Here is a 22,987-nt window from a genome sequence, read left to right as displayed (position 1 = left end):
GAACACTGTTCCATATTAATTGATCACATTCTCTTCCCTCCGTGCAAGCCTGTTGACCTACGAAGCGATATAAGGAGATAGGCGTACCTTGATGCGTCATGTAATCAGGCACTAATATGGGTTACATGGAAAAAGAAAAGTGTACTCACGTAATGCCACAGTGCAAGGAAATTCTTTTCCAATGTATTGACAGTTGTTCTATCGTCGTTAAACTCATAAAGAACTAGAAACTGTTGAAGAATATAGGACAGATGAGTTTTGCCGGTTAATGGAAAGAAAAACTGTTAATGGAAATGGAAAAGAAAATGGCGGGGGATATTATTACAATCACAGGGGATGGGGCCGCTACTTCTAAGACGTACTTCACTGGGGAGGTACAAATGAGGCTAAATGGTCAGAACCTAAAAATTTAAACTGCCTCTTAAGTAACTTCCAAAAATTCCCTTTTTTCTCTACAAAAAATCAGTTTTTCAAAAAAGACAGAATACATGTCATTTGCACATAGTTTGTATCTGTCCGAGGCGCCTGTAAATGAAACTGATACAACTGGTCGCAACTGAGAGAAACCCCAAAACATTTTGGACCAAATTCCTCAGATCCCAACTTTCAAAAACACAAAATTCCTTGGAGTGGATACACGTTTTTGAGAACAAAAATCTGCACTCCCAAAGCCTTCTGCTCCTTAATGAGTTGTTCCGTTGTCAGTGACTCGATGAAATCGTCCAGAAACTAGTCGGGGAAAGACAATTGTTAAATCATTGAATTTACAAGTGAACAGGATTGGTGGCACATGGGAACCAGGAAGATTTCTGACAACTGACTAACCGCACAAATATCCTTACAGGTTAAAAATAAATCGTAAATGAAAAAAGAAAAAAAAAAAGAATTTAACTCGGTGCTTCAGGTAACAACGCACTAAATAGAACAATGATTCTACATGGCCTACATGGCGCATTAATTTTCTTTTCCGTCATCTCCTCTTGGAGATAACGCAATGGCTCCTCAGATCTCTACTCTGTACTTTGTATAAATCTGTATAGAGCTTTTCGAGAAAAAGAAAACACACACGCAAACCTTTATATTATGGTGCAAGTGTTCTTTTCCAGTCTTTGGCTAGTTGTTCCGATAAATCATCAGTGAACTAGAGCAGAATCTGTTGAGAAATGAAAAGAAAATATGAACATGAATATGTGCATTATATCTATTCAAAGCAACGCGAAACCTGCAGCTCTAGCTAAACAGTAAAAGTGGCCAAGTGTCTTATCTGGACAGTCTGGTTCCTAAGGTCTTCCAGAAAGTTTTTTAAAGAAAAGTTATTTCGGATCACGAATCGCTCGCCCGGGACCTAGGGATTTGATAACAGGGCTTGAGAAGAAACTGTGCTTGCCTTTAATTAGCTATGATATAGAGTAGTTCTTTGAAATCTTTGTTCTGAAGTTTTCCATCGCCAGTTTAATTATCTGGGAACTTACGAAAAAGAAATAAAGGTAACACACAGATAATATAAATAGATAAATAAATAAATAAATAAATAAATAAATAAATAAATAAATAATAATAATAATAATAATGGGAATTTGCAGTGGCATTTCCACGAAGTGGCTCTTCATCCACTACTTCCAGATCAAATAAGCAAATGGGGAAATAAATAAATAAATACAACACGATTATTGTTAGGGAAAGAATCAAAAAATGCACTAGATCAAACAAGTTTGCCAATTTGAGCTAACTTGAATTCCTCTGCCTGTAAACTCTCTATTTAATGTGGTATCTTTCATCCAATATAAGCCATGACAATTTGTTGGCATATCAAGACAATTCAATTCACTACATCGTCTTTGGTGATCTTACTTTTCTTTTAAGTCAGACAGACCTGTCTATTGGAAAGCGCATTAACGTTTCAAGGAAAAGTACACTTTTCAGTGTGATGAAGGTTAGGCACTCGACGAGTGTTTGGCTGTACAAATAGAACTTTCCAAAACTTCCACAGTCTCTCAGATTTCCGCAGTTTTTAACAGTTTACTGAGGGGAAAACGTTTATCACTTCGCTTAAATACGTGTAGGGTTAACATGTATCATAAGCCGAGGGATGATTATAAAGGCGCATTCAAGTTCGTAACTGTTTATCGAATTTTCGTCTGCAATAATGTTATGAGACATCTTCTCACACGTTCGAATTTTACTACGCTCAGCAACCTTCGTGACCTAACAAAGAACTACATACATGAACTACAATATATAAAAGAAAGCATTTGAAGGATCACATTGCAGACTCATTACCTCACAAAGAAGGCTGGAACTATCCACATCAAATTCAACATTGCTTGTTGTTCCTCGCGATTATCTTGAATGTTTGAATGCCATTTGTACACACAGTTCCTCAAGCTTGTCTCCGGTTCAGTCACATCTCTCGGACAAAGCGAAAGGTATTTTGTTCCTCCGTTGGATCCAAGATGCTGTCAAACTTTCCACCTCTCTATATGCAACAGAAAACGCTTTCCCATTTCATAACCCCGACGACTTCTGCTGCAAAACGTGGCTTGATGAAGGAAAGTTTCTCACGTGCGATAAACTTGAATAAATTAATTTTGCATGAAAAGAGTTACGACTTGCCAAATGCAAATTATGAAAAAAGCGCGCGAACCGATTTGAATTGCAAAAAAGGTTATTTTGTCAAAGAAAAAGTGGGCTACATTTACTGATAAATTGAAAATTACCGTGAATACTTTTCGAGCACTCGGCACTGAATGGAACCACCAAAAAGGCTTGGTTATGTCTTGGACTTAGTGGCGTGTCAGCAAGAGGCCCTAGTTGTGTTTGTTTCCACATTATCGATCAAAATTGCGGAAAGAAACTTTTCGTAAAATATTCAGGACCTTAGCTAATAACAGGAAAACCGAGGCACTTGCGGCCTCAGTCATTTTTTTTCGTTTTTGCGCTTTACAGTCATCAAAAATACCACAAATACCTCGGCCGGAAAATTAAGCCTCATTGCCTGAGTCATAATTTTTCCTGGACCTTAACTTGCCCGCAGCCATAATAAATATTTTTCTGGCTATGGCCATAGCAACAGTCAGCCGATCCACTGGAAAAATTTTCCGTAAAAGGAAGATTTTTTGAAGTTGCGCAGGCCGCCTTTATTGTGCGACCGCACGAAAAGTTTCAAGCTTCAGATGTCCAAGAAGACTGAAAAGATTTCATTTAAAATGTTTGTCTTATTGATTGATTAATTGAGTTTTATAAACGGGGTTTGTCCGTATAAACATCACGGAGAGTGATTCTCCAAAAAAGAAAAAGAAAAAGAAACAGAAAAGAAACGCCGGGGAATATTTCAACGAACAAAAATGTGTTGCTGGCAAGGTGGCAAGGAAACAGGAAATATCGAAGAGCTTGTCAGTGCTTTCTATACGGGCGGGAGGTATTCTACAAATTTTTATACGGTGAGGATCCGCCCCGAGGTCCAACCTCTTATCTTACCCTTTTGTATACCATTTTGACAGAAAAGTTACCCCTTTTGAATACCTTTTATTGAGAAAAGGTACCTCTTTCACGCACTTAGTTAAGAACACTGCATCAGGCTTCTCTAAACCCTTGGAATGAAGTTAATGAACAACATTCCGGGAGAACATGAAGCATTACCAGAAGAAACGTTAACCAAAAATGGAAGTATGGTCGAGTAGGGAGCAACCCCAGGGGCGTTAAGGCGGAAACTCCCACTAACGTGAAGAGTCGAAGAGAAAACGGAATAAACAAGGTTGAGTGCTGTTTTCGTTGTTGAAAATTTGAATTTTATTAAGAGAATAATACTCGTTGTTGGGAAAGCTGTTCGAGATAACCAGCTGATCATGTGCGAAAACATCCACTTAAGCCAACCTCTACCAAACAGATCTCACAAACAACTCTCTCAGCTCTGTGATCATCCTTATTTTCGCAATATCAACCACACAACACACGACTTTGAAACGATAACCACGCAACACGCGACTTGAAACACGGACACTTAGCTACAGGAAAGGCTTTGTGTAACCAGCCATCCCTGAGCACGTCAGAAAAACACTGGGATTTGGTTATTTCCCGTATATAAATAACACTAGAACTCGATATATAAACAAATTCGCCACCAAATAAACTGAACAGTCCGTTCTCAACTTTGTTGAATTTATAAAAATTCACCTGGAAACAATTGAAACATTGATATTCATTTCGTGCACACATCTTACTCCAGACGCGTAGTTTGCCAACTATATATTTAATGGCTGAATGCAATCATTTTAATTCAAAACTTGCGTTGTATTATCTCACACTCTATTTTTAAAAACAATACCTCGTACGTGTCAATTAAATCTCTTCTTTCGTGCGACTCACATGGCTGAGTTTTCCTAAACAAGGTCACGGCAATAGTCACTCATAGTGGCAAGAACACGCATACAGTATTTTTACAATTATTAAACCTAATACATTTTTAATTTTGTTCAGTTTGGAAGGGGGCTAGACAAAGAACTCAATTATATTTTCTCGACCTAAGAACTTGTTCTTTTACAGTCAAGAATATTTTCACATGTTACGCGAGTAGTGTTTTTTTTTCCAAATGCGTGACGGCTACTTATTTATGAAAATTTATTCTTTTGGTTATTGGCTGAATTAAACGAAAGTTCCTCGACCGAGGTCACGATACTTTTCATGTCACGGCTATTTTTATTCCGTTTTAAAGTAAGCATTGCACGCAGGCTGAAAAAATGCACGGATTCAAAGAATCTGTCAGCGAGTTAAAAGACACTTCCATTTTTGGCTTAATATTTATCCGTCTTTCTATTCCTTTTTAAGCTTCTCATTACTTGTTAGTGTATTACTTTTAACATTCAGTAAACGACTTTTTTTCCGAGGCTTCCCTCGACAAACTGGTCACTGAATTTTTGGCATCGCAAAAAAAAAAAAAAAAACTAAGTATAATAGCAATTACTTATCCAGTTTCAGCAAGAGACCACGGTCATGATCTCTTGGTTTCAGTTAGAACTGAAATTAAAATTTAAAGAGGGTGCAACTTCTCACCATGTTTCCCTTTAAATACACACCTCTAAGTGATTCCTATAATTTGTTTCGTTGCCAATTTAGATTCAGGTTGTTTTTTCTTTATTAATTTATATTTTTTGAGCAACGAGCCAACTATCTCAGCAATTTAATAAACTATGTGAGTAATTTGAACCGTTTTTCGCGTTCTGTTGTCACATGAATTTGGCGATGCTATTTACAGTATGTTGTGTAATACTGGTCTGATTCAGCTACATATTTTTTTGTCGGTATTCCCCGCGTAACCAGCACCACCCGCCTTGGGTCAACTGAAGGAGCAAAAAAGAAAGACAAGCTGTGTTTTTTCAAGTTTTCTTCCCTGGAGAAACACGCTCCGCTGACTACAACAGTCTTCCGTGATCAGACAAGAAGCATTCGGATAAATGGCTGAACTGTCAATTAATATTTATAAATTGAAAATATTTTTGTGAAGTTACGCTTTAAAGACAAAACATACTTTTCTCGCCCATACGCGCGAAAGATATACATTTATGGTTTGTAAATATTGAAGTCCAGTTTAACGCTCTGATGTACGTAACGGAGAAGAGGAAGCCGATTCTACATTTATATAGATTTCTTTTTTTTCGCCGACTCCTGCCCTTCAGAGACAATCGATAATTACTTCACGTATTCTTTGCTTTCCGTGTTTTTCTTGTCTACGAACTGTCACTTGAGATCAAACATTTGAACATAGCGCGAGTCAATTCGCTCAGCTTGTGTTAACAAGCTTCCTTAAACAGAGTGAATTAAGACACGTAATCAGAAAACCAGAGACACTTTTCTTCGTGGCTTCTTGACAATTTAATTACAAAAGAAAATATTACGAATTTTACATACAAAATTTATCCTCTCCTCTTGAAACTTTACAACATTACAACTGTAGTATTTACATAGTTTTTTTTTTTCAAGCATTTTACTCTTGAAACCCCAAAATTATGATGTTCTTTTCGTCAATCTTGGCGTGGGCTGTTGGACATATTATTTACAATCTCTTTACATATTACGTTACCCTCGTTGACCCTTTTGTCTAAAAAAGACTCCTATTTACAATTCAGTCACGTCTCAAATCTTTCAACAAATGCAACTTGATTTTGCATTGGATATGATCATGAAAGCGAAAAACACAATCACGTTTACACTAGATAAAAAAGCATCGATAGACTTCACCTATTTGGAGAACGTAAAATATTGAAAGTTCTCTTTAAAAAAATGATCATAATCTTGTAAATAATGTACATTTTGCTGACGGCTTAAGATATGGATAGATAAATTAAATAGTTTCTCTACGTTTTGTTTTCTGGCGTTCCTTCCTTCTTTGCAAGTAAAATAAATTAAATTGATATATTGGGTTCTTTCGACTACAAGGGTGGTGTTCATCCTCGAATTTTCATCTCCATCGCTGTCAGTTCTAACAGACATTTTGTCAATTTCGTCATGCTCCTCAAAATGTAGCTTTCACACTGGAATTAAACTGGATCTTCTCTGCTCTGTTACGTTCAATTCCTCAGAGAAACTCTCCTGGATAACTGGCATCATTCGCACGTTTCTCGGCTTCCTTTTCATTTTCATTACCGGTTTTTCGCTTTCCAGATCAAAGTCTCTCAAAACTTTCAGCCATTCTTGCCTCTCGTCAGGAGTTTCGGCAGTAAAACACAACAGTCCTGTCGACGATCCAATTCGCTCGCCTTGCGGTGTTAAGGTGAACGAGCCGTCCTTGTTTTCTGTAACAGCGCAGGATTTCAATCGAAGGAATGCGACCGGTTTCTTCCAAATCCAAGCCGAATCTCTGTAAAATACGATGAACGGGTCGGAAACTCTCGTGTAAGCCACAGCCATGAGCCTGACGTGACGATTTTGCTGCGGGTCTGAAGCCAGCAACAAGTAACCACTCTTGGTCGCGGACATGTTTTGGTTCATATTTCCTCGCGTTGAACTTTCTGAAGTGACTGGCGCAAGTCGTACGATTTTATAAACTTCACCTCCAATAAACAGATTAGTGAAAGGAAAGAAACCAATACCACAACTGAACTGAACATTCAATGACCCATGGCGTTCTTTTTATTGCTCATGAGTCATGATAGGAAGTGACGTAAAGTCTTTGATAAACAAGCAACCAAGCGGAATAAATTTGGTGTTATTTTCCATTTCCGTTTTATGACGTCAGGCGTTGCCATGACGAAAACAAAGTGATCTTTTGTACGTGTTGCGTTACTCAGAACACATCTTTCACGTTGCATCTCGAAACCTCTGAATCCATTGGAAATCTATTTCTGTTAAAGGGCGTTTAAAGGCTTGTTTCTTGATTTCATCGAATTCCTAAACGTTTTTCGACCAATTTAGCTCACCTTTTAACTTGTGTAGGCAAACACCACGCGAATAAAGCCCGGAAAATAAATCGTGCTTTCGGCAGGAAGTGGGATAAATAAGTTGTGTCATGACTAATTTATACGCGATGTGACTAAACATACTTTTAAGAAAGGAAAACATCAAAACCATTTCTTCCTCTTGTTTATCTGTTGATGCTATATTTTGTGTGTTGTTGTTTGTCGTCAGTCAGTGCGGAAAACGTGCTAGCTTAGAGCTCAGAGACAAACAAGAAGTTAAGGAATCTATTTTAAGTACTAAAACTCGTAGGATTATCTTTCAAGAGTATTATTCGAAAAAGAAGGAAGTCATCAGTGGAAAACAGCTGCTGAACATGTTTCGCCTTTTATTAGCACTGATTAAACTGAAAAGCAATCTACAGAAAAGTAAGCTGACGTCATAATCAAGAACTACTTGCGAAAGCGGGGAAAGACCTGGGAAATCAACAAGACAGCTGAAAGTTTTGATCAAAAATACTGAAATGACGTAGGAAGACTAATTTGAAATTTTCCTGTTGGTGTTTCGTTCAGCTTGATATTTTTTTAAGGGCCTTTGTTTCAGCATCGATGATTGCAACCTTATAAGTATATGCCTTGACATCAATTCGCCATTTATAGCAGGACCGTACTGTTTAATTAGCCACAAATTTTAACTGTTTCTGCCTTGCACGATACTTACGTACTATCAATGGACAGATCTATAAAAGCTGACACAAGACCTCGTGCGAATGACACGGGAAATAAAAAAGTTAATTTTAGGTTTTCTCGTCGATTTTTCTTTCGGACAGACAGTCAAAACTGTCACCAATGGAAAACAAAACATCACAAGGTGAGCAGAAGATATCATGTTGGAACGTTCGCCACGTAAAACATGAAACTGAAATTATAGCAGTACTCCGTCACTCTAAAGAGCTGAAAGCAGATAAAACTGAAAGGCGATCTTTTTACATCACTATGGGAAGAAAGAAACGAAAGTAAACTACAACGTTCTGAAGTCACCTCGACTCCATTATGAAGTAGAGAAAAGAAAATAACTCTTTTAATTAGACCGTGTTACACGTTAATATACTCTTACACCATTCACACTACAAATTAACATCTCGACAGTTAGTTTCTTTTCTCTAATTGATAATGGTGTCAAGATGACTTCGAAACGTCCTAGCTCAGTTCTTTTCGCAATCCATTGTATGTCCAAAAGTTATCTTATAGGAAGGAAGCCCAGATCGGACAGGTCTCCGATAAAAGATGTTGGACAAAATAACGAGTTAAGTTTATTCTGTTATGTGATACGGAATTAAAGCCTTAGATCCTTTCTTTTGAAATGTATCTCAACAGTCATAAAACAAAATTAACTTCAAAATGTTTTGAGCATTTGTTGCGACGCAGCTGAATTGGTTTCCACGAACCCATGTTTTTATAAACGTTGAATAAGGGAAGTGAATTAGTTTTTGTTACTAGATGGCCTAGACAAGTTTGAATGGAGAACGTTTTCCTGCTAGTATTGCAACACAGCTGTATGGAGAAAGTTGAAGCTGTGAAACAATTTCAAGTAATATATTTCTCTTCAAACAAAATTATTATGGTCGATATTCGAGTTTTGATCGGAGGGCGAATTGTGACATCTGCGCTGTTTGTACTGGCGGGAAAATTTGGCGGAAAAGCACCCGCGCAGGCCAGGAGCGCGTAAAATCGCACCAAAACGTCTAGAAATTATAATGTGACGGAGATACACGTAGCCGCAAGTCAGCCTAACTACTTCAATAATATTATGCCTTGCGTTGTTTACGATAATCCGATATTGAACTTCGGTGAAATTTGATTAAGATCACTTTTACTGACATCTAAAATCATCGGCTTGCATTGGTGATTGTTTCATGTGTCAGGAGATTTAAAGCGAAGTGAAACTTGTAAAGCAGCTTTTACGCAGTTTTGATGCTATTCTCTTGTACCTTCGTAGATCATTTTAAACTTATTCACTCTTATAAAATGTATTTTCGTAGCAGCCACAAAAAGAAATTTAGGCATTGCAATATTGGGTCTCAGGAAGATACTCGACAAGCGTCACTAAAGCTGAAAACACTTGATATTTACCGGCGTTTTCACCTGGTTGAAAACAATCCCTGAATATTTTATTCCGTGCCTGTCGTCAGTTTTTTCTTTATTAACAACTCTAAACATTTTAATACCTCTAACAGACCCGAGAGTCCCTATCGTAGGAGGTTACACCTTCAATGAAATACTACACTGCCTTTTGTAATAAAAAGAGGTCCACCGAAACCAAAAATTAAACCATGATGATATTTTTCTAATAAAGCTTTAATGATGACTCTTTTTTACTATCCAACCGCTCTCGGTGGAGTACAGATAGCGCGAGGCTGAGAAACGAACACAGACATCCCCACGGTACTTGTTCATCAGCGCAAAACACAGTTGAAAGTTTGGTTTTCGGGAACGAAGAACGTTGGATTAACTGAAATCTCTTATCAGGCATCATAGTATGTAGTCTCGATGCACATTTCTACGAGTTCATCATTTCAGTGTATTTAGACTTGCCGTTCGGGCTTATCAAACTACTGAGAGACTCGTAAAAATACACTGTAATATTACACACTAAAATGTCTAAAAGACGTCTTTAATGGCCACATTATCACAATGCGTGAAGGGTGCAAGAATATATTTGCGCCAGGTTAGACGTAATACAAAAAGAACTAAAAATATTTGCCTTCTTTCCGAGTTGGCAAATTTGACGAAGTGAGAGGCTCTTGATACAAAACACACGAATCTTCTTGACTAATAAGATTGTTGTTTTAAACTTTTAATACGCAATTCAAACAACACGTTAAGCCAATATTGCTGATGTAAAACGCACGTGCTTCTTATAACGGCTCACACCCACCGGCGACGCTACGACGTCTTCGCTCCGCAATACTGAATGAAAACAAGTTTCGGATACACAAGCATGCAGAATTAAATTCAAATGCAATGTCAAGGGCAAATCTACACTGCGAAACGGCGAAACGTGACTTCGGTATGAGTTTTGGCGCCAAAATGCACCCTGTGACGCAACCAAGCAAAAATGCGCGATTAGTCAGAAGAACTAGGGCAAGTTCTCAATGCTGTTACAGCGTTCTTGCAAGAGATCTGAAGTACACAATCTCCGGTAACTTTCGTTTAAATTGCTTGCAGTTATTACAAAGTGCGACTGAAAAAATGTTTCTTTTCTCTTGCGTTCCGTGAGCTCGATAAACTCAAAAAAGGAATGGAGAAGTATTCAGAAGCGGAGCACCTGTCAGAAGACACGAGTGTGGTTACCACAAGTTATACAACTGCTTTTAATTAATAAATATTTGCCGCAATATAATAAATCTTGTGCTAACGTGTAGGAAATTCAAACAACACTTTCACCTTGCTTCCGTTTGTTATATTTTGTTCTGTTGATGTGATGAAATGTGTTTTCTTTGTTCGAGTTAATTTCCCATTGCGAGAGATATTGTCTTCTCATTTATTTCATTTTTTTGTCTATTTTAGATCAATAAGAAGAATAAGCCGTTTTTCCGTCTAAACACTGGCACAATATTTGTCATATTTTGTCTCGGCCAGTAATATATTGCTGTTCCACCTCATATTACTATACCCAGATTTTCCCGTTTCTCTGGTTCCCGATTTTTCCCGGTCAGTATTATTTAACTTGTTTCAAGTAAACTTGTTTGTACAGTTTCTTGTGTTTTAGCATTTTTACTTGACTTATGTTTTGAGTCGCTAACTGCGGCTTGCCGTAAAAAATTCTAAGTTTTACTGATCTGCGTATATATGGCCTTTGGCATGCGTCTGTTAAAGACAAAACGGATTTTTAAGCTTTGTGAATGAAGATAAAAACAACACGCTGTGTTTCAAATCTTGGTCACGTACGCTTTTTACTGAAGTGGTACATCAGTGTACAGTCAGACACTCTCGAGAACCCCGGGAATATAGACGGAAAAAATTTCGTCCCATTTTTCGGTCAAATTGGTCAAGACCGAAGCACAATCTCATCACTGTGGCCTGGCCTTTGGCGCCAAAACGCACGTGTTTGTTTTACAGTCGGCAGTTCTTTACGGAACTGACCTACACCAATACAAGCGTGTCTACATGAATGGGGTTTATAGCCTGAGACCTGAAAATTCCTCAATGACGCATTTTTATGATAGCTGTGACTTAGAATATGGAGAATTTAATGATAGTTGAGAAATGGGCTGTAATTTTAACTGACGGCTGAAATGAGAAAATATATCTGAGAATTGAGACGTTATTATCAATAGTGTTCGTTAGGCAAGATTATGATAATCAATATTCGACTGAAATTAAAAAGAACTAAGTAAACTCATTTTTTCAACGAGAAATTAGGAAGCAACCATTTCAGTGGCGGAAAAAATTTGGCGGGAACACACTCGGTTATATATACCAAAGCCATGCAGAGCGGGCGCACTTAATACCGTGCTAAAAGTGCTAGAAACTGTAAAACATCGCCATATAGTTAATGCCTTTTTTCATGTATTAGAGAGAAATATCCGGAAAATTGGCAAGTAATCTTGAACTCTCTAAATATCGTGATAATTTGCGTTGATCGCGATAATATAAAATTTCGGCGAGATACATTAATTATGAACGCTTCTACTTGCTTTTACTTTTTGAACATCGGAAAACGACGCGGCGATCTCGACAACGCTGACAGCGAGATTTAAAGCCAACTGAAACTTAAAAAGACAGCATCAAAGCAGTTTCACTGCCATTCTCTTGCACGTTCTTAGGTTAGCTTCGTTATTTAAATTAATAAAGAATATTTTATCAACTGCAAACGGAACTGAATTATTGTAATATTGGGTCTTACAATATTCTGCAAGTCGGCGTCACTAAAGAACATGGAAACAATTGAATATTTGACCGCGTCTTTTCAACATGACTGATAACAATTTTAGATCTTTGAGATTTCTTATCTGTCGTTTCTTATCATTCGCTGTTTTAGTTGTAAGACGTATTCGAAAAGTAAGGCCACATTCACTCTTCGCAATAGAAATTTTTAAACGGAGGTTTCACTCTGAAAGCGCATCAAATGTTTTGCGTCCACACTATGCCGGAGGAATTTAAAAACGCAACGATCACCGGTTATTTTGGATTTGTGTTTGAGGAAAACTCGGTCAGGGAAATCACGTGATTATCGTGACGCCATCTTTTACGAAAAGCCCCGTTTTCGTGACGGATTGGGGTGGATGGTAGCTGCGTTTTCAAATTTCTCCGGCGTAGTGTGGACAGACGCTGTCAGTAATTAATTGAAATACTGTGAAGTGGGCCGGACATTTCTTATGACGGCACCGGATATTAAACCGCGATTTTATTTTTACGATATCTTTAAATAGCAACCATTTTAACGACCATGTTATTACATTTAGTGAAACACTCCATTCTTTACAGTATATTTGTGCTTACTATTTTGTGTGCAACGAAAAAGAGCAAGCACTTCGCTTTCTTTGGAAATTAATAAATTTGACACCGTGACGGGCTTCCGACCTTTTATTTTGAAAACGGCCGTCTTAATTAAGAAGAATGTTGTTTTGAAGTTTTAGTAATGCACTAAGCCAATATTGTTAAACGCACGTGCAAGAAATAACAGCGCAAAATGGTCATAAACGCTTCTCTACACCACCCAGGATGCTACGCCAGCTCGCCCACAATTGAAGTTCAGCATTTTTCTTGATACTGAATGAAAACAAGTTTCGGATACCCAGGCATCTAGGATTAAATTAAAATGTAAGGTCAAGGACAATAATCTGAACTATTCCGGAGACAGTGGGTAGTTGTTTGGCATCTTTTTGGCGCTTATCAACCAAGCGCAACCACCGGCTACTGAAAATTATAGCTACTAACAATCAATGCAATATTTTGCACAATAATTCGGTAAAACAACGTATATATATGTAAGAGCGTTTGCGTGCGATATGGGAGGTACACATACCCTACGAATCTCGATTTCTGCGCGCAATTATGACAAAGCAAGACACGATGATTGTCTCTTGAACAAAGTGCAAACACTGTCTTCTTTACTCTAGCATGCAGTAACGGCTCTGAAAACTCGAGTAGCTAGCGGTTTGAAAGGAATAGTGTGCGCTAATCGAGGCTAACTTTTCCATTCTCGCTATATTAACAATTACCCTTTGCGTCCATGATTTCTTATATTTGACGAAATATTTTGAATTCTTACTGTTTAGCCTACAGGTAATTACAAATTTTGACAATAGCTTGCATATTTCAATGTATTAATCGACCTTTTACAAGATTTCAAGTTGCTCCTCGTTTTATCTTACCCTGCCCCTGGCTGTTTTCATCACAGAGAGTGTTTTCTTTTGTTCCATTCTATATGGCGAAGCATTGCCTTCTCCTTCTCCTTTTCATTCGCCTCAATTTAAGTTCGGTTAATTAAGAATACTTTAAACAAAAACAATTAACTTTAGTTTGAGCTGAGTAACATTCAATAACTAACATCAAAACACTCGCGCGATATTTCGTCTTGGCGTGTGATATTACTCACTGTTGGTGATAATCAGTTTAGCCAAATTGCCTTGTTCTACTTTTCATTTTACACCATTTTTCTGAGTCAGTTTGCGTTGGTTGAAATTGTTACAAGGAAACCCGTTTTTGCAATAATGGATGTTTTGTTCCTGCTTTTTCCACGGCTCAGCCTAGAACGCGCTAGGGTTTTTGTGTTTCAACTAATATTTTGACCTGAAGAATGCTCTGAATTGTTGTACGCGACTTGTGGTTAAGAGATCCAATTTTAGCTGCATTTTTGACATGGCTAAGACTCATTGTAAATTATGCGTCTAATGCAAAGCGGATCTTTTAAAACTTCTTACATAAAGATAGAAAACCAAACAAACATTGTTTATGAATTCTTGTTATCATTTGCCCGTCGTTTCACGTATTCAGTGTACAGTCGAAAACTCTCGAAAGCTCCGGGAATGCAGAAGTATACAAAACTAGGCCAAATTTTTCACGGTTGAGATCGAATCACAATCTCACTTAATTGCCGTCTGTCTCCATGGCGACAAACGGCACGTTTTTGTTCTAGATGTTCCTAGAGCCGCACGTTTAAAGTCAGCAATTCTTTACGAAAGGTTTCATCAATACAAGCATGCGAAAACTGACGTGAAACATGTATGAACTACATGACGAGCCGCCATTTTAAAAATCGTCAAGGAGAAGACCCTGGGGACGAGGTTGGTGCTTTGTCAGTCTTCGACTGAGCGAGCCGGTATTGAATTGGAGAGGATCATTTGACCACACTACTGAAATTGTTAATATTTTATCCCACCGAAATCATTCTACGTTACATTCATCTGAAGATAAAATAATATTTATATCTCCAGTGGATTGTGCTGACTTTGATATCATACTCTTTTTTTTCATGTTTACAACACTGATTAACTGAACTACCTAGAGGTTACCTTATTGTTACAGTTTGTCTTTCGATTTCACCAGGCTTAGTCGAAGGAAATATCGATGTATACAAGATATTCTTGGATTCAGAATAAGTGTAAAAAAAAGATGATTTAAATCGAAGATCCACATGCATTCCAAACACTCGGTGTTAAACAATTTAACAGTATTTTTAATCTTTTATGCGTTTCTTGTTAAAAGTCTGGAGCTTTTAAAGCTTCAATGACTGTATGTTGCTGTGCTTCACGTAGCGATTGTTCGCGTACAGAAAGACAAACTAATAACAAAAAACTGACTCAGAGAAAACTATATACAAAACTCAACGAGAAAAAAACTTTGATAGCACGAAGGTATCCCACTAGCAACCAGCACTAAAGTCTAAATTGCCTGAAGCAAATATATGATCTACCATAGACAATGGTGCATTGACCAGGCTGGTCATATCCTGTTTGTTAAATGCACCGTGGAAACTCTCCTTAGTTTCTACCTACTTGCTTGAATATTAAATAACTCCTTGCTATACAGTTTTTTTTATTTAAGATTTCCGCACAGCCTCGACATACCACTTTTCATGCCATCGGGTTGCGTAACCAGCGGAGCTAGCAATCTTTCTGTGGCCGGACATCGGCGAGTTTTTCACAGTCGCTGGTAGCCTGACCTTCTTCTTCTTCTTTCTCTTAACCAGGGCTTCCAGCTTCGCCGAACCGTGGTCACCCTTTTCTTTTCCCTCGTCCGTTTCCACCAAAGAAGGAAGCTTGTCCGATTTTTCCACCTCGTCCCGCTTCCAAATCGAAAAGCTATCATACCCGAATATAGGACGATCTGGAATCCGGTCGGATTCCCCCAAGGAGAGTCGTAACTCTTCCGGCTCTAAATGAATCATGTAATCTGGACGTTCGTACACTTTCGATTTTATCAACGTCTTGTAACTTCGCTTTCCATACGTTACTTTGTACCTCTTATACTTCTCCTCCTCGCTTAGTTCGACTTCCTTGTCTGTACCGTCGTCATGGTAATACCATTCTGGCACCTGATACTCTTTTGGTGTCGTGTTCTTCCTTTCGTTTTCTCGATAGCATAGAAGGTTCTTTCTTCCTCCTGCTTTCGCCAACTTCACGTATTTAGAGTCGGTCTCTAGAATGCGAATGAATTTCTTCTTCTCTTTCAATTCTGTGCTTTCCTTTGGCGCCTCCTTTGTTAAATCTGGTACTTGTGAAATAGGAATTCGCTGTACTGGTTTTGAGTCTTTCCTTTCCTTTCTTTTACTCGGAACATAGTAACAATACCATATTTCTTCGTTTTCTGGTCTGTCCAACGGCTTGTAAAAGGGCTTCACCATTTCAACACTACGAGCAAACGTTCTATAAACCAGTTATTCTAATAAACGACCTGGGGAGATTGATTTATTGATAAGACGAAAGTTATCTCATGAACTTGGGCCAACGTTTGCGAGCGTTCTGGAAATGTAAACTTCTCCAGACGTGATCAATTATTCCATAGGAAGTTTAAGTCAGTATGTTTATCTAAGTTTGGCAAGTGATGGAAAAAATTGGCGACCGCAAACTGTAAAAACTGTAAACACATTACGGACGGTTTTATGCCAAACTTGAAGCTTGAAGTTTTATAAAAACGATGCGGCTGTAACACACAGCTTAAAATGAAACTGAATGCGATTCAAGTGAAGCAGCAAGTTTCCCATTAAAGATTTATCTAAGTTGCTCATTAGCGCTTGAAATCAAGCAAGATTAGAACTGATGCAATTAAAATCAAGAAATGTAAGTAAACATGCGTCTACGATTTTAAGGACCAAACGTTAAATTTTTGGTAAAGATTTCCACGGAATGTATAAACACCATCTGCCGACTTAGTGATTACAAGCTGTGATTAAAACAAAACATTTCTTCTCAAGTAATGCCTTCATCGCTTCAACACGTTCAGATTTAAAGCTTAGCTAAACAGCCTAATAAAATCTCAATTTTCATGGTCACTTACAGTTTAAATTCGGTTGTAGTCCCTTTTTTCTCATCACTAAATTCACACAAAGAGCGCGCGCGATAATTTGCGGTCGTTTTATCAGCGTAATTATGACGTAAATTCCACTAAAACTGCATGCCGCAACAAAACGTGACGTTCTTTAATGGATAACAATCTAACCGAGGTAATTTGGTTACATTAATTGTTAATGATATATGTTCGAAGCGTTGTTTTGAATAGCACGGCCTCTAATGATGTGCTTAACATTTTCGGCGTCCGCTAGGAAATAATAGCTAAATATTAATTGGTAGTAGCGAGAGCAGAACCAATTATATTGAAGTTTAGCTGTGGGGGCCGGCTTGTTACAAAATTTACATTTGTTTAATTTTTTTTCGTTCGCAGTCTTATAAAACTTTGGTTTGTTTAGTTCAGATGTGCGTAGAAATTAGTACCTTGCTCAATAACCGCAAGTTTGCTAACTTCATCATTAGGTTCTGAAGTTTGTGATCAAAGAATTCACCCTCACAAGAAGACACAGTTTTCGTAAAAACGACAGATGTTGCATTTGCACTCCGGCGATATTCATTAAAACCTGTCGCGTCACGTGACATCCCGGATCTAAAACTGAGAGCCTCGTCCACACTTCACCGGAGGAATTTGAAAACGGAGGTTTCACTCTGAAAGCACATGAAATGTTTTCCGTCCACACCACGCCGAAGGAATTTGAAAACGCAAAAATCAACAGTCATTTCGGATTGGTGTTTGAGGAAAACTCGGGAAGGGAAATCACGTGATTATCGTGACGTCATCGTCTTCAAAAAGCTCCGTTTTCAAAATGTTTTCCATCCACCCTAAAATGCAAAGCAAGCGTTTTCAAATTTATCCAGTTTGAAGAGCGTTCAGTCGAAAAGCTCCGTTTTCGGTCCGGATTTGTGTGAACGGTAGACCTAACCGTAGCTGCGTTTTCAAATTCCTCTAGCGTAGTGTGGACAGGACTTAAGCGATACGACTAACAAACGATGCTCTATTTATTCATCCAGAATTTGGGCAGAATTTCTTCAGGAAAACAACCACGTAAACCGATGTAAACGCGGCAATTCGCGACTAAGCCAAATTACAATATTAAGCCAATGACCGGTTTGATCGACTTCGACTGACTAACAGGGACTGAAAAAGAAGGATGCCCTCGCGGGTAAAGACTGGCTTAGGGGAAAGTTTTTTGGTTTTTGTTTTGCAATGTGGGGCAAGTTTGTGAACCAATAATTGAGATCAGCATAGCTCGGTCTTATTTAAGATCGTGTCTTGAGTTTCTATTTAAGTTTTAGTTTGTTGCTAAGAAACGAACAATTGCAAGTCGCTTGCATGCAAAGTAGCGTGAAGTGACGCAAAGTCAGTAAGAATTCTTGTTACCTGAAAGCGTAACAACTGTTTACACAACATCAAAGAAACATGGCAAGACGATTAAAAGTTAATTCGAGTTAATCCTAAGTTAATCAAAGCTTGCGAAGCAGTAAACCCTGCAAATCAAAAGGATAACAGAGAATTCTTATTGCCTGAAATATGAACAGCTGTTTACGCAAAATCAAAGAAACATGGCAAGATGATTACAAGTTAATTCGAGTTAATCCTAAATTCATCATAGCTTGTGAGGGGCTGACCCTGCTAATCAAATGCATGACAGAGATGATAGCACTATTTGCAATAAAGAACAAGGTCAAAAACAACTGTTTGAACTATCAAAGAAGATATGCACAATAAGAAGGAAAAAAGAAGACAGAAATATAGGTTTGGTATCGCGTACTTTTTTTGCGCGCGCTTCAGGAGGCTAGCTTCAATTTTTTCAAGACAACAAAACGAATTCCACCTCTGGCATGTAAAATGTAATTTTATTACGTAAACGTCTTGGACATACATGATTTTATCTATTATTTAAACAGTATTTACATCCTGATCGGTACATCTAATTTTTCAAAAACTTTTAATAACTTGAACCATTTAGTGGAACAACTACCTCTTGTGACTGGCGTCCAGTCCATCACACTGACTGCAGCCGCGGTCTACCGCAGATGTCAGTACATTGTTTGGATAATATTCAGAAAAAAACTAACCAAGGAAATTGTTTGAGTTCTGCTATCGTTGATTTGTCTACAACGGCCCTTAGATTACCCACCTTAATAGGAATGTACAGTGATTTAGACGAAAGAAAACGCGTAATTTGTCGATTGAGCGCCCGTCCTTGAATAAACACCGGTATAAAACATGGAATTTCAAATGTAAACTCGTACAACTACAAGAATTGAGGTAAGAGAAGGCGGGACTAATCCAGGTTATTTTTTGTCAAAAATAAAATTTTATCAAGATAAAACTGATTCAGTCCTGGAGATTGACCAAGGGAAACCTAAAATTTGAAATACGCGGACGGGGCATTGATGGAGGAAATACTTCACGTAAACTCTGATACAAAGAACAGATATTTATCATTCACTCAATTTTGTCATATTTTACACGTAATGAGACAAAAATCAGGTATATTGTTCAGTTATTGTTCGTTAGAACGGGCTACTGTTACTTTATCAAAATAAAAGGCAATGAAACTTTCCAAGTAAGAAAATCTTGAAACAGTCGAAGAGCATATGAATAAGCTTTTTACGCCAGCATTTGTTGGTAAGTCAGTTCTCGCATGCATTTATCTACCTCTATATAAGTCAGTTCTCGCATTTATCTACCTCCATATAAGTCTGTGATCGCTTCTGGCTTGTCCTCGACGCGAGAAGTCCGACCAGTGGGATGGACGCCATCTTGGGTCTGCCTCCGAAGTGAACCCGGGAAGGTAACGCGTGCGAGGAGTCACGCTCGCGTCGGTGGCGTCCGCGCGCGGCGTGGAATTAGCTTCCATGTAATGGAGCAGATTCTTCTGACCTCCTGCTTTGGACAGCCTTATGAAGTCAGAATCGGTCTCTCGGATCCGAGACTTTGATTGCTTCACTACTACGTGTTTGTCATCCACGAATCCCCCTAGACAGCTCACTTGAGAAATAGGGGGAAGTTTCAAGCCTCCCTGGGTGCTTCCGTCCGCAGGGAGCTGCCTTCCCCCCATGGATATCTGTGAAATCGGAGGCAAGACCCCCGAGGGATATTGAGTCCGTTTGTGGCCAAAGCTCTGTTCTTTCAACGCGGCTGCTTGAGACATGACTTGATTTTTGTGTTCTTCTATTTTGTCAGCCCTTCGCTTCTGCTCGAACTCGTCTGGATTCACGCGACTCTGGGGCAAGCAGTCAATTTGTGAGATGCGAGGTAGAGTTGTTGAATCGACGCTTGGAAAATTACGCATGAACTCGACTCGATGTTGAAATCTGGAGGCTTCAGAGTGATTCAGTTTACGTTATCGTTCCGTGGTGATGAAGGAGGGAGTTGGTAGTATTGCAGCCAATATTCAACTCGGTCATTCCACAGACCCAAATTTTGTTTTTCTGAGAAAATAAATTGTGAAGCAAGGTCAATTACTATGCCCTTGCAAATTTTACAACCATCTCTACATCACCATGGCGACGCACAACATCCCAAGACTCGTTACATTTTGATTTTTTTCTCGTGTGAGCTTTCCTGTGGTTTTATGGTGTAATACTTTTGAAAATAAAATAATCTTCTCTGTGAAAGAATTACGCTACACGACCACTACATTATTTTTTGTTTCAAAAATATTGAGGCTGAAATTGGTGAAATTTTGAGAATATGTTAGGAATATACCCACGGCTGAAATTTGTTAAGAACAGTTTTGCGTGTTGATGGGAAATAAAATACAACAAACTCACAGTGTTTTTAAATGAACTATCTTTCGCCATTGCAAAGTACAGTAAATTCTCTGCTTTTTAACACGGTATTCTATTTGATAAATCAATTCTTCGTCACATTCGTTATTAAACTGCAATACATGTACTCAACTCTGTAATCTATAAATGTACACAAGAATATTTTCGGCTTAATGTCGGCAGAAAAATACGTAAGCTCATATCCAGCGTGGGTATGAAAAATATATGTTCGCGTGAAAAAGAACTTAAAAGTTATTATAGAAGCACAGTATAGTTAACCAAATTGATATATTGCTGTCAGCTGATAAGATTTCCCTAAGGGTTTCACTATTAAATATTATGGACGAGATCGCGCCTACTCAAGCGAGGCAAACAAATCATTGTCAATGACCCCCAGGGAATTGCCACAAAAAGGAATAATTTAACGTTGTGGCCGGACAATAAAAACAATTATCAAGAAAACCAAACCAGGGGATTAACAACACACAAACACTGCTGTAATAAATAAACCTGAGATGTACAACTTGAAAGATTACTGTTCAACTAAATATAAATCTTAAATCTTGTAACTTAACCAGTTAAACATGAAAATTTTGCCTGTCATTAAGCCTAATTTCATATTCATTTCAATGTGTTGCTGAGTTGCACACACGTTAAGCTTCACGTTTACGCGCGACAATAAATGAAAACGTACACAACGTGAATCTAAAGCTCTGCATTAAACTTTGCGGTTTTGCAAGGGAGAGAGCATTTACCGATTCAAACGATTTTCGCAGAGCGATGAACGATCGAATGAACGCATATTTCTTGATTTTCATCAGTCGCACAAAGATCGAACCGTAACCGCCACAAACAAAGGCTCACAAAACCAGCTAAATATAGTCACCAGGATGCAAGCTTATTTATTTATTGAATTGCGAGTTATCAACTTTCTGTGCATGAATCGACATGAGCGACGCCAAATTCAGTAACCAAAAAACAATACAGAACTGCACAGAAACAGAATTAGAAAACACAGTAAGCGACGAAGGTTGTCAAAGCTGAATTTAAATTTACGGTAAGTTTAAGTGTTCTACGGGGAAGCTTAAATCAAACGAGCGTTCAGTTAGTGCAAATTTCGCTTACCTGAGCACTTGAGAGGCTTCCTCTCTAATTATAACGGGGAATCAAATCCACCAGAGCCAAGCAAAGTTACGGAGGCCTGAAACGCGCTCTATAGCAACGCGAATCAACAACGACTCTGTCAACCTTCGCTCTCAGGTCAGTTTGAAAATGAAGATATGTCATGTACCCCGGATGTGCTGATGTGACAGATCAAATCGGTGTTTGTCTGCAAAACAAAGACAATTTTCCTTTCATTTTTTTGAGTAAATAACATCATACCGCTGTTTTCGTAGTGATTAGAAAGTGAGGTTTTCTGAGCAAAATATGAATAATTCATTCCTCAGTAATGGGATTTAGACATAGAGAGGACGAAAACATTTCTGTGTTTACAGTCTTAGCCGTCACCGTATTTAACATTGTTACACACTTCCCTTTGTTCTGGGTGTCAACCCATTACTGTTTTTTTATTTTTGGTTTGGTTTTGCTTTTTTAAATTTGAAATTCTATTTTCCTTCCTCTTTGATAAATATTTTTGTGCAGCTCCGAAAATGTAATTAGATTGGTAGTATAAATATTGTTATCACAGGATTAAAGACAAAAATATACATTAGTTGAACACCCCACAAAAATAATGAACAAAAGGTTTAACGAGATTTCCCATCGCTCACACAAGACATGCAGAAGAAACAAAGCCCCAAATACAATACGTCATTTGTTACTTAGCAACAACACAGGCACCCCACAATCACATTGTGACGCGCAATGGGAAGGTTACATAATTCTTCGTTCTAAACTTTTTTGGGAATACTGTGATGTTTTCTGTGATGTTAAGCCACCGCTGGTTGGATTTAAGGTAATTTCAATTCATTTATACTGATGTTGCCAAGCAAACTTTGCATTTTGACTCAGCAGGAGTGGGATGCCTGTGGCTGTCCTTAGCCAATCATCAACGGCTTTTTCCATATTACTATGAAATCTGGGGTAAACTAAGTTTTGCTTCGTCGTGTTGACAACTACTCAAAGCCTGAAACTCGTGTCATTACGAAAACCTCGATGACATTAATTTTCGGGCTCCGTTTGATATTATAAAGGCTTGCAAGAAAAAAAAACAATTCAAATGAGATTTTTGTTTTCGTCTGGAAGGAGGACCACAAACTTCACAGAATTATACATGTAACGTTCAGACAACAATTATCGTAC

At 38.2% G+C, this 22,987-nt stretch overlaps 3 protein-coding genes and 2 long non-coding RNA genes across 5 annotated transcripts in view; 1 reads left to right on the top strand and 4 right to left on the bottom strand.

Annotated features, from left to right (window-relative positions):
• The window catches only part of LOC145497159 (uncharacterized), a 171,838-nt gene that overhangs the window by 112,001 nt on the left and 36,850 nt on the right, over window positions 1–22,987 (top strand). The gene's annotated exons all lie outside the window — the stretch shown is intronic.
• On the bottom strand, window positions 288–2,647 carry LOC145497120 (uncharacterized). Its single transcript, XR_014050653.1, has 3 exons — window positions 2,281–2,647; window positions 1,075–1,153; window positions 288–729 (listed from the first exon to the last, which is right to left on the bottom strand). It is a non-coding gene; the product is annotated as an uncharacterized LOC145497120 (long non-coding RNA).
• Window positions 5,128–7,115, bottom strand: LOC145497082 (uncharacterized). Its single transcript, XM_081476882.1, has one exon. It carries the CDS (start codon window positions 6,982–6,984, stop codon window positions 6,523–6,525), a length of 462 nt encoding a protein of 153 aa, XP_081333008.1. The 5' UTR covers window positions 6,985–7,115; the 3' UTR covers window positions 5,128–6,522.
• On the bottom strand, window positions 13,424–16,470 carry LOC145497252 (uncharacterized protein C7orf57 homolog). The gene has a single exon (XM_081477076.1). The coding sequence runs from the start codon at window positions 16,237–16,239 to the stop codon at window positions 15,436–15,438; it is 804 nt and encodes a 267-aa protein (XP_081333202.1). The 5' UTR covers window positions 16,240–16,470; the 3' UTR covers window positions 13,424–15,435.
• LOC145497163 (uncharacterized) lies at window positions 18,742–21,944 on the bottom strand. Its single transcript, XR_014050655.1, has 2 exons — window positions 21,809–21,944; window positions 18,742–20,344 (listed from the first exon to the last, which is right to left on the bottom strand). It is a non-coding gene; the product is annotated as an uncharacterized LOC145497163 (long non-coding RNA).

Source organism: Orbicella franksi, chromosome 9, assembly GCF_964199315.1.
Source record: "Orbicella franksi chromosome 9, jaOrbFran1.1, whole genome shotgun sequence".
Lineage (NCBI taxonomy): Eukaryota > Metazoa > Cnidaria > Anthozoa > Scleractinia > Merulinidae > Orbicella > Orbicella franksi.
This window is presented reverse-complemented; position numbering and strand designations above follow the sequence as displayed.